Source organism: Poecilia formosa, unplaced genomic scaffold (genome assembly GCF_000485575.1).
Source record: "Poecilia formosa unplaced genomic scaffold, Poecilia_formosa-5.1.2 Scaffold186, whole genome shotgun sequence".
Taxonomy (NCBI): Eukaryota; Metazoa; Chordata; class Actinopteri; order Cyprinodontiformes; family Poeciliidae; genus Poecilia; species Poecilia formosa.
Genome location: NW_006800125.1, coordinates 147,976 through 162,317, shown reverse-complemented (window position 1 = coordinate 162,317; position 14,342 = coordinate 147,976). Strand labels below are relative to the sequence as shown.

The 14,342-nt window shown below is 40.4% G+C and overlaps 2 protein-coding genes across 6 annotated transcripts in view; one reads left to right on the top strand and one right to left on the bottom strand.

Moving 5' to 3' along the window:
• LOC103147616 (retinoic acid receptor gamma-A-like) overlaps positions 1 to 3,278 on the top strand; it is a 56,701-nt gene extending 53,423 nt beyond the window's left edge. For all 3 annotated transcript variants that reach the window (XM_007566045.2, XM_007566047.2, XM_007566046.2), the window contains one exon: positions 299 to 3,278. In XM_007566045.2, the coding sequence (XP_007566107.1) occupies positions 299 to 609 (311 nt within the window). In that variant the 3' untranslated portion in view covers positions 610 to 3,278. The remainder of the gene's footprint in view (positions 1 to 298) is intronic.
• A 1,179-nt stretch (positions 3,279 to 4,457) lies between these two features.
• calcoco1b (calcium binding and coiled-coil domain 1b) overlaps positions 4,458 to 14,342 on the bottom strand; it is a 13,295-nt gene continuing 3,410 nt past the window's right edge. For 2 of the 3 annotated variants that reach the window (XM_016678631.1, XM_007566048.2), the window contains exons 4-14: positions 11,758 to 11,963; positions 11,407 to 11,619; positions 10,278 to 10,426; positions 10,133 to 10,202; positions 9,409 to 9,663; positions 9,189 to 9,302; positions 8,868 to 8,963; positions 7,961 to 8,048; positions 7,720 to 7,874; positions 6,811 to 6,893; positions 4,458 to 5,099 (exon numbers count right to left, since the gene is read on the bottom strand). In XM_016678631.1, the coding sequence (XP_016534117.1) occupies positions 5,072 to 5,099; positions 6,811 to 6,893; positions 7,720 to 7,874; positions 7,961 to 8,048; positions 8,868 to 8,963; positions 9,189 to 9,302; positions 9,409 to 9,663; positions 10,133 to 10,202; positions 10,278 to 10,426; positions 11,407 to 11,619; positions 11,758 to 11,963 (1,457 nt within the window). In that variant the 3' untranslated portion in view covers positions 4,458 to 5,071. The remainder of the gene's footprint in view (positions 5,100 to 6,810; positions 6,894 to 7,719; positions 7,875 to 7,960; positions 8,049 to 8,867; positions 8,964 to 9,188; positions 9,303 to 9,408; positions 9,664 to 10,132; positions 10,203 to 10,277; positions 10,427 to 11,406; positions 11,620 to 11,757; positions 11,964 to 14,342) is intronic. The other variant, XM_007566049.2, reaches the window with a different exon arrangement.

Here is a 14,342-nt window from a genome sequence, read left to right as displayed (position 1 = left end):
TTTGCAGTCTTTCCTTAACATGTGAAAGTTAAGCAGTGCTCTGCATTCAGCTCCATCCGCCTTCCCCATCGACTCCTCTCAGATTCCCACTCCCACTGAATGCAAATGCATGCCACACTTTCAGATTTGATTTGTTAGCATCTTCTTTTAGCTTTACTCTGTGTAAAATGTCTAAAAATCTTTAATCTGAAATTAAAGTTTGCACATTTGCAAAGCACCTAAGCACAAACTTGGGTCCGCTTGTTTCCTGAGAGGAGAACAGTTTGTTTCGACGTTGAGCCTCTCTGCTCGCCCGCAGGTGCCGAGCGGGCCATCACCCTCAAGACGGAGATCCCGGGCCCCATGCCGCCTCTGATCAGGGAGATGCTGGAGAACCCGGACGCCTTCGAAGACAGCAGCGACTCCAGCGACAGCGCCTCGGCCCCTCCGCCGGCCATCCAGGCCATCAAGCAGGAGGAGAAGTCCACGTACGAGTCGGCCTTCGAGGAGGAAGAGGAGGAGGAGGAGGACGACTACTGGGACGAGGAGAGGGAGTGGGGGGCGGACAGCGACGGCGAGCCGTGGGGGGAGGCGGCACAGAAGAAGGCCGTGGCGGGAAAGACGCAGTGAGAGAGGAAGGCCACTTCCTGTCTGAGAGACCGCTGAGCCGCACAGAGCAACGCCACCTCACAGATTTAGGCTCGTTAATGACATTGTGACAAACTGTACATACTGACTTCGAGGAAACTGTTTTCAGTTCAGAATAGGAAGCAAAATAAACAAAGAGAAAAAGCACTACATTTCAGTGGATGAATGAGGGCACCGTTAAAATATCGACGTGACTTTGCAAAAATAAAACATGTTCCTGAGTTCAGCACCACAGAGCAGCAGGGATTGCTGGGAGGAAGAAAAGGAGCTCCACTTCTGTCTCTTAAGGGCTATGCTTTGTATAAAATGGTTGATTGCAGCAGCTGAGCTCTACATGGTGTTCATGTACCACGAATGTCTTCTCAGAATTACTTCTCAGAGATTATGCAACTTATTTTTATTTTATTTTTTCTGTGTACCTCCTTTTCCTGAGCATGTTACCTTTACGTCTGTTTGCCTCTTCTTTTGTTTGGTATATATTTTTTACTCTCATTCGACTCGATGCGTGTGAAGTTTGAACTTTTAACCCTTTTCATTTCTGCTTTATTGGACAAAAGCATTTAAAAGTGTCATAGAGAGACAAGAGAGTCATGAGCGGGACTCAAACTCAGAAAAATCGCAAAACGTTTTTCAGTCTTGAAATTATTTGAGAGAGGACAATAGGAAAGCTGGTGTTTTACCTCCGGTGCCAAATAGGAAAAAATGCAAACACAAGACATATCTCTCATCGTTTTTATAAATCTATATGAATATTTCTGACTCCTCCCCCCATTAAAATCTTTAAATCTTCAGAGGGGTCATCCTTCGCTCTCAGGTTGATTCTGTCTCACCTTTCTGTGTAACAGTTTCTGCAAAACTGAAAATCCCAGCCACATAAAGTCAAGAAATAACTTGTGATATTGCAAGTAAAGATATTTAAACAGATATTAAAATAAATATACTCAGGAGGTAGTGTGTGCGTGCGTGTGCGTGTGTGTGTGCCATCTTCAACAATTCAAGCTCAAAAGCACAGATGGGATAAAAAGAAACAAACATTTTAAAATAATGCCAAATATTGTAGTTTTCCATATTTACACACATTCCATGTTTAAATTTATGAACTATTAAAAATAAATGTAATAGATGAAGCTCACAAAGATGTATTTTAAATTGAATATGGAGTATCATCGGTTTGCCCTGAACACACTGGATGCATGCAGAGCCGGTCCAAAGTTGGGCTTTTATCTGGAGAGCCACCACTGACCCACTTAAACTTAGGATGTTTTAAATCTGTAAATTAATAAACTAATGAAGCTGCATTTTAAATATAAATGACTTTTAGTTTAAATTTGACGTCCAGAAGCCTTTAGAGAGAATTTAAAAGCAGGTTGATTGTTGATAAATGTGTCATTTTGAAATCGAGTCAGAATTGGGAAAATTAACTGTTTTGGGTCTTTTAGTACTTCTGACAATTTGCATCTAAGTAAACCAGTACCGCACGTAATGTTGTGCAAACTATCGTGCTACGTTAGTGTTTAATGTCTAAAATAGAGAAAAATGCTTTGTTTCCTTCTTGTATTAATAGTAGTTAGCTGATCCCACTGACTGTCCGACTGAAATGTGTTCAACTTTGGGGTCAAATTGATCCAAAATTTGACATCAGAGACGAATCAATTATCCCATGAGTTTGCCTATACCTTGGGCCGGCTCTGGTTACAAGTTAGAAAACATTACAGAAGAATTTATTTAGAGTTAAAAGCCTCAACTCAGAGATGAATTAATTGGAATGATTGTTAATTGATCAAAACTTATCATCCAGCATCAGCAGTAAACGGGTGTCTTCCTGAAGCACACGGTGATGTTTTAGTGAAATAAAATATTACAATTCTTTGCTAATAGAATAAAAAACTGATCAAATGAAAGACTTGTGTTCAACACCAAAAGTATTCCAAGTTTTCTAAATTAAAAACTATTTATAAACAGATTAAAAGTCACCAAAAAGGCAAAACTAAAGTTGTCAGGATTTTCATTAAGCTGTATTTGTTCTTGTTGGATCAAAACGTTGCTTTCTCACACACACACACACACCCACACACACACACACACACACATTGTAACATACTAATTGCATAGCACCAGCCAAAATTAGACTTTTCATGATCTTTTCAGATCCTATAATGTTTATTAATTTCAAAGTAAATGCTTTGTTTCTGATGTTATTATCTTGAATTTGAGTCGGTGCAATAAATTAACCACAGAGGTTGTCGCCAAACTCTCAAGCCAGCAACATCATAAACATAGATATGTAACAATATAAAAATAAAAGACCAAAGACAGATACGTCACTTTGTGTTGGGCAGGATTTTACTTTTTTTTTTCTTTTTTAAATAATGAAGCTGGATAAATCTCGTCTCTCTAACATTTTGTTGTTGCTGATAAATAAATGTCTGTAATATTTTATTCCAGGCATGTTTGTCTACGTGTTCAGGGAGCGACGACGTTCATCTTCTTCTATCTGAGAAACCAAACTAGCTTTGATGACTCTATTGCACACAGCTACAAACAAATTCAAAAACGGTGTTGAAATGCTCTGGTTACATTTCTACGAGAGGCTGAAACTATGTTTGCTTTTTTTATGCTTACTATTAAATGTTTTTATGATGTTTCCTGTATTTTGATAAAAGCATTTTTTTGTTCTCAGACATTATAAGTGTCCAGTTGTCTCAACTTTTTTTTTCTTTTTTTTCTCAACAAACACTTACAGAGTTGGACACATTTGTGGGTACCACTGGAAAAGATGCTTAAAAGCTGATTTCATTTTATTTACTTTTACTGCAGCAACATAACCTCACAATAAAATAATAATTTGATGACATTTTTACGTAGGTTAAAAATAGCTCCTTGCATCTAGTTGTTGATTTCTATTAATTCAATTAAAATAAACAAATGGGTTATTTCTGGGGGGATTTTAGCAGGATAATGATTCAAAACATGTCACCGAATTAACAGAAATGATTCCACAGACACTAAATCAACTTTCCTCCATCATGTCCATCTCAGACTCCAGACCTGAATCCTTTTGAAAATCAAAACAGAGGAGCCAGGACTGTGGACCAGAGCAGAGGTCAGCAATCTGCGGCTCCAGACCCACAAGTGGCTCCTAAGGGCCTCTTCAGCCAAAAAAGAAAACAAAAAAAGGAGCAATTAAAAAAAAAATAAATAAAGGTAATTGAGATTAATTGTTTTTCAAAAAGAGCTATTTTAAAAGGAATAAAGCAAATTAAAATTAACTGCTCATACAGTTTTTCAAAAAGAACAATTAAAAAAACACGAAGCTAAGTTAATTGTTTTTACAGTTTTCATAGAGGTACTTAAAAAAAATAAAGCTAATAAAAGTTAACTGTTTTTGGAAAATTTCAAAAACAGGATTCAAAAAAACCCAACTAATTCAATTTAATTGTTTTCGCAAATTTTTTCAAAAAGAGGAATTTTTTTAACAATAAGCTTTTTAAAGTTAACTGTTTTTACAGGTTTTAGTACTTCTATAACAGAATAAAATGAAAAATAAATGTGCCGACCTGGCCAAATGAGTGCTGTCCTCTCAGTAAATTAAGTCGTGTTCACCACAAAGGAGGCGATAGATGTGTTTACAATGATTTTGGTTAAAAAAAAAAGAAAAAAAAAAATATATATATATATATATACATTTAAAATGATTTTTCACACTAACTACATGTACTTAAATAAAATATTTTTAAAGTGAATAATTACAACAATAATAATAATAATAATAATAATAATAATAATAATAATAATAATAATAATAATAATAATAACATCTTTAACTCCAGTCAAGTGAAGACCTCCATCATGCAGACGTCTGTGTATCATTTTAATAATCAGGATCTTGCTTTTCTGTCAGCATCATGTTGTCAACAAAGCACAGAAACCACACAACACTTGCTAGCGTTTTCCTAAGAACCCTGAACAGTTTTCCGGCACCGCGGCGCTGCAGAGAGGCGCTCATGTTCCCGACTCGGTGCTTGGAAAGCTGAAACAGACCATTTCACACTTGACCGTGATCGCACGCCCACACAGGAGTCGTGCTCTCATGCAAAACCCAGGGGCCAAAATAGCACCAGGAACAACACATAGAGTATGAAAGTCAGGCCAGCGGCATATTTCTCACAACGTTTGCCACATATTCACATTACAGCAAGGTTAAAGGCTGGAGCACGGAGGATTGAATTGCAAGTATTAAAATCCTCGTAACCTGAGTCGAGGTTCGCACCCAACACGAGAAATATTTCCTATAACCTGATTAAGTCGTGAAACTATCGACCACGCAGGAAAAAAATAAAATAAAATAAAGTGCATTTTCACAAATATCAGAACTAAATGCTCTTTGTTTTGTTTGGATTCAAATAAACACTAGTGGCACCAAAGCTGCTTGCTCCTTGTCCTGTTACCACATTGGGGAGTCGGCCAGCTCACTGCAGAGAAAACAGAGGAAAGTTTCACAGAATATCGTAACAGATCTACACTTCACAACAAACTTTTAGCTGATTTTAAACGAATCGCTGCTTTTGTTTGTGGTTCGCCTCCGTCACTGTGGGTAGCAGCTTCACGATAATTTGGGGGCTTTTGATGAACCGTTTTTCCTAAATACAAACACAGTTATTTAGAGCTCGTGTTATTTTTAATGTGTACTTAATGTCTCTGACGACTCACGGGTGAAATGTTCCTTGGAAGGAAAATCGGCTGCACAGTTTTTCCAGCCTGGCTGGAATCTATCAACTCTTCTCATTAGAAACGGTGCAGCTCATTATGCCTGCTTGGTTTCCAGGCATGGACTTGGCTTTTTTTAAACACAGCCCAGAACATTTCTAAGCATCAGAAGTCAGGGATCAGATCAGTTAACCTGTTTTACACATTACAAGTCCAGTTTGGGATCATTGTCCTGTTGGAAAACACCAACATGTCCAAGTTTCAGCCCCTCTAGTTGAAGCTTTTAGCAGACGTTTAGTTTATACGTAGTCCTCATTCGTTATTCCTTCATCTTTGTGAAGCGCATCAGTGTAATTGGCAGAAAAACAAACCCTCAGCATGATGCTCCCTCCACCATGTCTGACAACTGCTACGGTGTTCTCACATTTAGAAATCTCACCCTGAATCGCTCAATCTTTCTCTTCTCTGACCATAAAACTTTCCTCCAGAAGGCATTTGATTTTTCCATGCGGGCAGCTGCAAACCTTAGCCAGGCTTCAGAGTGTTGAAGCAGAGCTTCATGTCAGTCCGTGGCGACGTGACGCCGGCGTCGGTGGGGACAGTGACGTATGTTATGATTGAGTCTGGGCTTGGTGGTTCCTGGGCTGTTCATAAACATTACAGCCAATTTTAATCCGACAGTCTGAGTCACGTAATTGAAAGCTGTGCTCCAGCAGGACAGCGATCCAAAACACACGTCAAAACTGAAGATGGACCGAACAAAACAGGCTTCTGGAAGGCTCCGACCTCGACTTGGTGAGAGGTTATGGACTCGTGAACTTAATTTAACTCTTCAAATCTGTCATGAACAAGTTAAAATGGCAGCTTTAAGTATTTTCCAGGCGCACGGTGCTATTTTATAGCACAATCATGTAACTATGTTACCTTTCGGTTTTTATTTAAAAAAAAAAAAAAAGAATGAATGGTGCACTTGTCGACTTCACAACTTGGTGCATTGAAACTGGGCCTCTGTCTGCTTAAGAAACTCCTACTTTTTCTGACATATGCACAGGAGAAACAAAGCAACACTCCAGGCCTGTTTTAGATGAAGGAATAACATCATAACGTGACATGCAGCTCAAAAGGGTTGCAAAAAGCATGAAGATCAGGTGCAAAGTGGGCTGCATGCAGATATTTGACTCTGTGTGTATAAATTAAAACTTATGCTGCCATTTCTTTTTCTTGTTTGTTTGTTTGTTTGTTTTTTGTTTGTTTGTTTGTTTGTTTGTTTTTTATCATTCAAGTTGTATGCATCATTTGATCTTGAAAAGAGTGGTTCAAACAAATCAAAAGCCACAGATTAAATAATGAGACATATGAAAAGTTCCCATCAGCACCGGGCACATTTTCACTCCGATGTGTTTCAGCGACACAGCCTCTAAGTTGCGTTAGAGAGGATGTTCGGCGCAGAGCTCGGTGTGGCTGGACTCTTCTCACCTCAGGACGGGGTTGACGAGTTCAGGCAGGATCAGCTGCTTCCCTTCGCCGGGTTGGGCTTTGCTGAGCTGAGATTTTTCATCCTGATTTCACAGAAACTTGAGTCAGAGCCTGTGATGCCGGCCAGTATTTCCAGGGTCGGATTTACCGGCTTCCGGGGAAATATGGCTTTTATGCGCTACATTGAAAACTAAAAATTGTTTCTGCATGTCGAACGCAGGAGGATGCGGTTCGTTACAAATTTCTGATTTAACTTGCTGCTTTATAATTTTCTAATCTGCGCTGCGGCACATAAAGGAAAAAACATTTTTATTATTAGGTATGCTGTTTTTATTTCCTCCTCCTCTTCGACAACACTGCAGATAATAAGGTTATTGGAGACGCTCCAACAATATGATGTTCTTTCCTGAAGCTTGGAGTTTGTTTCGTTAACTTGCTACAGCATAAGACAAGCTAAATAATCACAAACACATAAAGTAGCATTTACCTTGCATGAATTAAAAATGTAATCTCCTTTCAGTTAGGAAATAAACATGTCTCCTTTGTAAATATGTCTCTTCTGTGCTCAATGGCAATTACATGATTTACATTTGAATATTAACAGGCTGGTTATTAAACCGGTTTCTGGTCATTTTATGGTTTTTCTGTTTACACACTGTTTGCTTTCGTCTAATTTATTCACACCATCCCTGCAGACAGACCGTCTTGCCCCGGCCTGTTTCTGCAGCAGCCAACAAACCCGGACGTTCAACAATGAAACTGGAGCAAACAGTCGTGACACAGCAGAGCTGCAGGAATCTCTTGAGACAACAATCAAATATTTACCCAGTCAGAGTGGGTCAATCCCTAATGCAGGCGCCGTTAATGGTTGTTTGGTTTAGGACTGGGCGGGCGGGCGGCTGGGCGTACCTGTGAGTCAACGGGCGACTCGTCACCTTCGCTTTGGCTCAGAGTCTCGGCTGGGATCTCAGAGGTGGAGCTTTCCTCCGGGGAGGAAGACGAAGAAGCAGATCTGGGAGCAGCTGATGGAGCCAAATCCTGTTTCTCAGATGAAGAACCTGGAGCTGTTTCAAAACATTCCTTCTTTTTAATCCTCCTTAGAATAAAGTTGCCGGTCCGGTTCATGAAAGTCCTTTTTCCATACACTTACAGATACGTTTAACTTCGGTGTTGTTTGGGTCCGTTTCTTCCCCGATGCCCAGCTTCATCTCCAGCTGCCGAATGCAAGTCACCAAATCCTGGAAGGTTTCGGTCACGCAGATCATCGCAGTAAGACAAAAATGATTAGATTATTATCTCTGGAAGTGGAGGAAAAATCACAACAAAAACAGCATGCAGAACGTTCCACAAACTTCTGAAATTATTCTGCTTTATTCTTAATTGTTAAATTTTTTGTGACCTTTTACATGTTTGAAATAAATGAAGATTTTATTGCATTTCAATTAAAAGGCAAATAACGCTTAACTCTTGGTTAGCTCACATTTATAACTCCAGGTTAAGAGAGTTTTGGTTTTAGACGACTATTTTAACTCAGATGTTTAACTCAGTTAAAAGGAATTAAAAAGTGTAAACTGGAACACGTGTGCAGCAGGTTTACCTACTTTATCACGTGACACATTATAGCTAATTTATTTATTTCAATACATTAAAAACGGGCTCATTCTGCCCAAAATGTATGAAGCTAAAGTTTTGCTGATCATATTTCGTGTTTGATGGCAAATTACTATCTGTGGATTGGGATTATATGTTTACGTCAGGTTTCTGCTTTGAAAATCTAACACTGCGACTCAGATTAACACCTGAACTTGAAGACTTAGGCTTTCAGATAAAACCTGTTTCAGAGCACAAATTGGCAACATTTTAGTTGTAAACACAAAAGATGTATTTATTTACTAAACTAAAATTGATTTTATTTACTAAAAGTGACATAATTAGCTACACCGATAAGCAGAAGAACTGAACACTATGATTTTCAGAATAACGCGTTCAATCAAATCTACAATAATCAGAGAAGTTTTGCATTGAACCCTGAGTTGCTTGCGGCGGTGACGCCTTGCCTGCTTGTGCAGCAGCTCCTGCTCTCTGCCTTTCTGGACCTTCCTCAGAGCGGCCTTCAGCTCCTGCAGCTCCCGCTTGGCCTCGCTCAGCAGCACCTGCAGGGGGAGCAGCAAACTCACACCCTGTGACGTCTGACACGGCCCTGCGCTCGCATGTCGGGAACTGTTTGCTCACTGTTCGTGGAAGCTCGTCTATTTGTGTAAGAAAACTCTGGCGTGCTTCTCCGAAACACATTCTGAGCAAGCGAGCGACTGTGTTTTCACGTTTTGAGCTGATGGTGTGTTGGTGCTTTGGCTTTCGTTGTGTTTTTGGCAGCTCACCTTTTCTCTCCCGAGCTCTGCCTCCAGGTTGTCTCGTTCTGTCCTCTCCTCCTGGAGCCACTCCTCCTTCCTCTGAAGCTCACAGCTCAGATCCTGGACTTTCTTCTTATCAACCTGCACACAAAAAAGAAAAAGAAAAGATGAAAAACAGGACTGAGAATAAGTTTGGTTCCACGTACGTCTCACGCTTGCCCTGAACCGGGTCCTGCTGGATCTTCACCTCTGCTGCATGCCTGTAAGCCTCTCTCTCCAGGGCCCAGGTGGCCCGCTCCTCCCTGAGGGCCAGGTCCTGGTCTGACAGCTGCAGAGTGAACTGCGCCACCTGGAGGCGGACTTGGTGCAGCTCGGCGTGGGTGTGGTTGCGTTGGGTGCTCAGGTCTCGCAGCTCTTTGCGCAGGCCTTCGGCGACGTGGTCGCTGGCTTCCAGCTGCTCCTGCAGGCTGTGCAGCTCTGCAGCCGAGGCCTCCACTTCCACCTGCATGGGAAAAGATGGAGACAATCAGAGGCAGGCAGGTGGGTAGAGCACCCAAAAGCTGTGCACAAGTAAGAGTAGCTTCAACAGATTTTTACTCAAGTAACCGTAAAAAAAACAGTCCGTCCAAGAAATTACTCGAGTAAAAAGTATTAAATGCTGAGTAACTCATCAAAACATCAGATTTTGGGGATCATCAGATGGACAAAAATATAAAGTGATGTGGAAGTTTTGGTATTTTAAAGACCAAAATGAAAATCATTCACAAAATAACAAAATCAGGCAAATTAATTTTTGTTTTCCAAATTAATTTATTTCAATATAAAACTTATGGAACTTTAAAAGAAACTGCAGATTTTACTCAAGTAAGAGTAGCGATACTTCCGAATGAAATCACTGAAGTAAAAGTAAAACGTAACTTGTTGTTTCCACAAAGCTGCTTTGTGACTAAGCTGCCGTCAGAGTTTCGCACCTGCAGGGATTTCCTTTTTTCCTCATCGTGTTTCATCTGGGAGGACATTTTCTTCACTCTCTCCTTCAGCCTGTGAAAACAAAAATAAAGTCAGCTTTAGTTGCAATTAATAAGATGCAGTCACGTACATATTTCAGACTCTTGCCTTTGGAGCTCCATGTTGGCTTGCTCTTCTCTGTCAGCCAGAACCTTCACCTCATCCCTCAGGTCTTGGACTTGCTGCAGGCTCTCGCCCTTTTCAGCCACAAGTTTTCTCAGTTCAGAGCTCTGAATTTCCTGACTGTACCTTACATCCTTTCAGCATAAGACATGATCGATTGTAGTGTTTTAGAAACCTTTTGCCTCATTACAGCTGCAAGCTTCGGATGAAAACAGTTTTCCAAAAACTGAGGAGTGGGAGGAAATTGAAGCATGGTTTCAAAATTTCCTTTACAACAAGAAGTTTTTTTTTGTTTGTTTTTTGTTTTTTTCAGACTCAAAGCTCAGCCTTAGGAGCAATATGGATACCAAATTTGGACCTAAAGAGACTGAAACTTTTTATTTTTATTTTCTGTACTTAATATTAATTAGAACAGACCTGAAATTCAATTTGAAATCTCACCACAGATTTCAACTCTTTTTTTTTTGAGCTTCCAGTTTGGTTTTTAAGCTGCTCTGTCTCTTTTAAAAGAATCATCTCCTCAGCAAGACGCTGCCACGGCCAGGTTTTGTGTGATGGCATGTTCAAGATGAGGCAAAAAATTAGTTTTCAACTTCACAAAGCATTGTGCATGTAGAGTAAACAACAAAAACAAAAAAATAATCAATGTTAGTCTCATTTAAACACAACAAATTCTTCCAGTTGGTTATTTTGCAGGTTTGTGGAGAAATAAAAATGAGACTTGTAATATTTGTTTGTATTTTGCTGGTCATCCATAAAGGCCAGCAGACTGACAGTCCCTGTAGAGTCAGCTGAACTGCTCTCTGCAGCTCCCCCAGAGACTTCATTCGTTCACTGAAGTCTTTTCTCTCTGCTGTTTCAGTTCCTGCTGTACTCCACTTTTTAAAATATCAGCTAATATGCTGATCATTTTCCTTCCACTTCACAATTACGGACCACCTTTGTCTTGATCTGTCACATTTAATCTCATTTAGATTTGTGGTTGTAATGTGATAAAAAAGTGAAAATGAAAACGGGCTTGGGGATATCTCTGCGTTTGTCACAGTTATGCGTGTTCAGTGTGTTTCAGTGTGTGGATAGAAACCAGTGTGGTTCGGCATCCAGCCCTTCTTACCATGTGTTTCTCTTCCAGCCTCTTCAGCATCTCACAGCTCTGCCTCAGGTTGTCTCTGAGCTCAGTGATCTCCTCCTTCATCGCCTGCCTCTCCATCTCCCACTCCAGTCTTGCTCTTTTGCTGGTTTCTTTTTCGGCCTCCGCCTCCTTCTTGGCGTCGTCCAGAGCTCGCTGCAAGCCCGCCTGTTTCTTGAGGCTCTGCTCGAGCCGACTCTGGTGACAGTAAAGGCAAACGCGGGAGAGTTTTTTCCTTTTTTACAGAAACCGGTCAGAGGATTTGCTAATTCCTCAATGTCGGAGTCTTCATCACAGTTCACCGTCACAGTAAATGTGGGAGTTTCCCTCCCTCACCTGCAGCAGCTGCGCTCTGGGGATGACCAGCATCAGATCCTCTTCCTCTCCATCTTCCTCATCTTGCTCCTCCTTCAGCGTCTCCAGCTCCTCCAGCGGCTTTGGGGCACAGAACGTGAACGGACGACTGCGAGCACAAACCTTTCCCTCCTTATCCACATAAACAAACTGGTACTCCACAGCACTGGGGCTAGGCAAGTACGACGCTGCAGAAGAAATATAGAGCTTCACCGTTTATATCCAGGCTTATAGTTTCAAATACGGTAAACCTTAAACATTAACGGGTTAATAGATAAAAAGCTCTTGAGCTGGATATTCTTAGTTGATCTCAGTTCTTTGGGTTTTGCATTGGAAACTGTGGAAAGGCATTTAAAACCAAGCATTCCTGAGATCTAAACCTGTTCTACTTAGCTAAAATTGCTTACATATTTCAGTTAAGACGCAAAATATAATTTCGATATTCCCCGTTGATTTTCACACACGCAAAATCTATCTTGTAGTTTATGATACTAACATGATCACAGGAGCTTAATGCATCAATTAATTTACAACGGATGGGGGAAATGTGCAGAGTTTCAAAAAAGCTAACAATATTGCCTGATTCATTTTTTGGCTCTATGAGACAAAGCATCTTCAATGCTTCACTGTACTCACATTGGCTGAATCATTATAAAATAAATGAAATATTAAGTATTTTCTGTGTTATAGATGGATTACAGTGCCTGGTATCTGAATGTCTAAACCCTGCAACACCAAATGTATCATTTCTGAAAGATGTGCGTCTTTTACAAAGTTAAAAACTTGAGGTAACCAGAGTAAATATATTTTAAAATATCTTATTCTCTACAAAAAAATCAAAATGCTGTTTAAGCTTAATGTATCAATAATGATAGAGAGAAAAGAATATTGAGAAATTAGAACATTTCTGAAGAAATTTAAATGGGGCCTGCCAAAGTGTGCCTGTCTGATGCTACAAATTAGCATTGATGTTAAAGTAAGTTGCAATGTACTCAATAGCATGTGGAGAGTGACAAACATGTTGAGTAACATGGACTTACTCCATTCTGTTTGTTAAAATTAGTGTACAAGTTAAAATGAGCCAAATTGCTAACATTAGCCTAAACTCTGTCGCTAGCATGTTGTTTTACATTTTCTTCCTCCATTCAGTATACTAAGTGTGACTAATAAATAAGAAAAATAAATAAAAGCTATTTTTAGGGAAAAGGCTAATGCTAATGGGGAGCAGTGAAATGCTAATGTTTGTGCAGTGTATTAACCGACAAAAGAGATGTAACTTCTATCATGAATATAGATTAGCCAAAAACCCTATAAATTACAATGAAATACTGTTACTTCCACTAGTCACCAGAAGTAAGACCCATAATCGTTTCCCCAGTAAGCCTCCCAGGAGTAAGGTGGATAGAATGTTCAGTTCCAGTGGTATCAATTACATCAGCAGTGATGTCATCACTCTATGATATCACAAGGGAATCTCTCTCTTGAATGTAGCTCACAGACAGAGTTTTCTCTGATCCGTTCCACAGTTCTATCGCGACAGATCACCCTTCAGAGCACATTCAACGTTCAGAGAAGCAAGAAGTTACTACAATATAGATATGAAGCAACAACAGATTATTTGCGAACATGAAGCTTTTCCAGCTAAGCTTTCATGGGTCGACATGGTAGACCTCAACATCCAAGTCGACTATAACGTTGTCATTTTCTCTGTTGAAGATGACAGCGTCAGCCCCATTGAGCCGGAAGATGAATCAGAGATCCAGGGGGAATCAAGTCCTTCCGGCGACTTTGAGAGTCCAAGATCATTGGAAGTCAAGCAGAAAACAACACCCTCTGCTGGCTTCAAGATCACCCCCTCAGTGGAAGACGTGGCAGAGACTAGCCAACACGTCAAAGATTTGACAAAGCAGGTAGACGATCTTAAAACAGAACTGCAGAGTAAGAATTTTGAACTCCATGAGGAAAGAGACAGAAGGATTTCATGTCAAGCTGAAGTCAAATCCCAGCAGGAGGAGATTCAAAGACTGCAAAAACTGTTGGAAAAAGAACGTCACCTGCAAGTCAAACGTGAACTGGTTTCTTGCTCTTCCAGAGTTACAACTGACAAGAACGTTCTTCAACAGCTGGAGTACTTCAAGTGGGAGGCTGCAAAATATGCCTCCCGCAATAAAGGTCTGATTGAAGTAATGGTTGAAGAATACCGAGTGAGACTCAAATATGAGGAGCAGCTCAAAAGTCACTCTGAGCAGGCTTCCAAATTTAAGGCTCAGGAGGAAACAGTGAAAGCTCTGCAGGGTCAAGTTGCAGACCTGAAGGTGGAATTGAAACTTGCTCTAGAAAACAATCGTCCTAGAGTCTCCACCCGATCAGAGGTCCCCCTGCAAAGAGAAGGCTCCCTACAAACAGAGGAGACCAAGGATAGACAGACCTCCAATCAACCAGGGCGGTCTGAAGAAAAACAGACCTTGAATCAACCAGAGAGGTCCAAGGAAAGATGGACCTCCAATCAACCAGGGAGGTCCAAGGAAAGATGGACCTCCAATCAACCAGGGAGGTCCGAGGAAAGA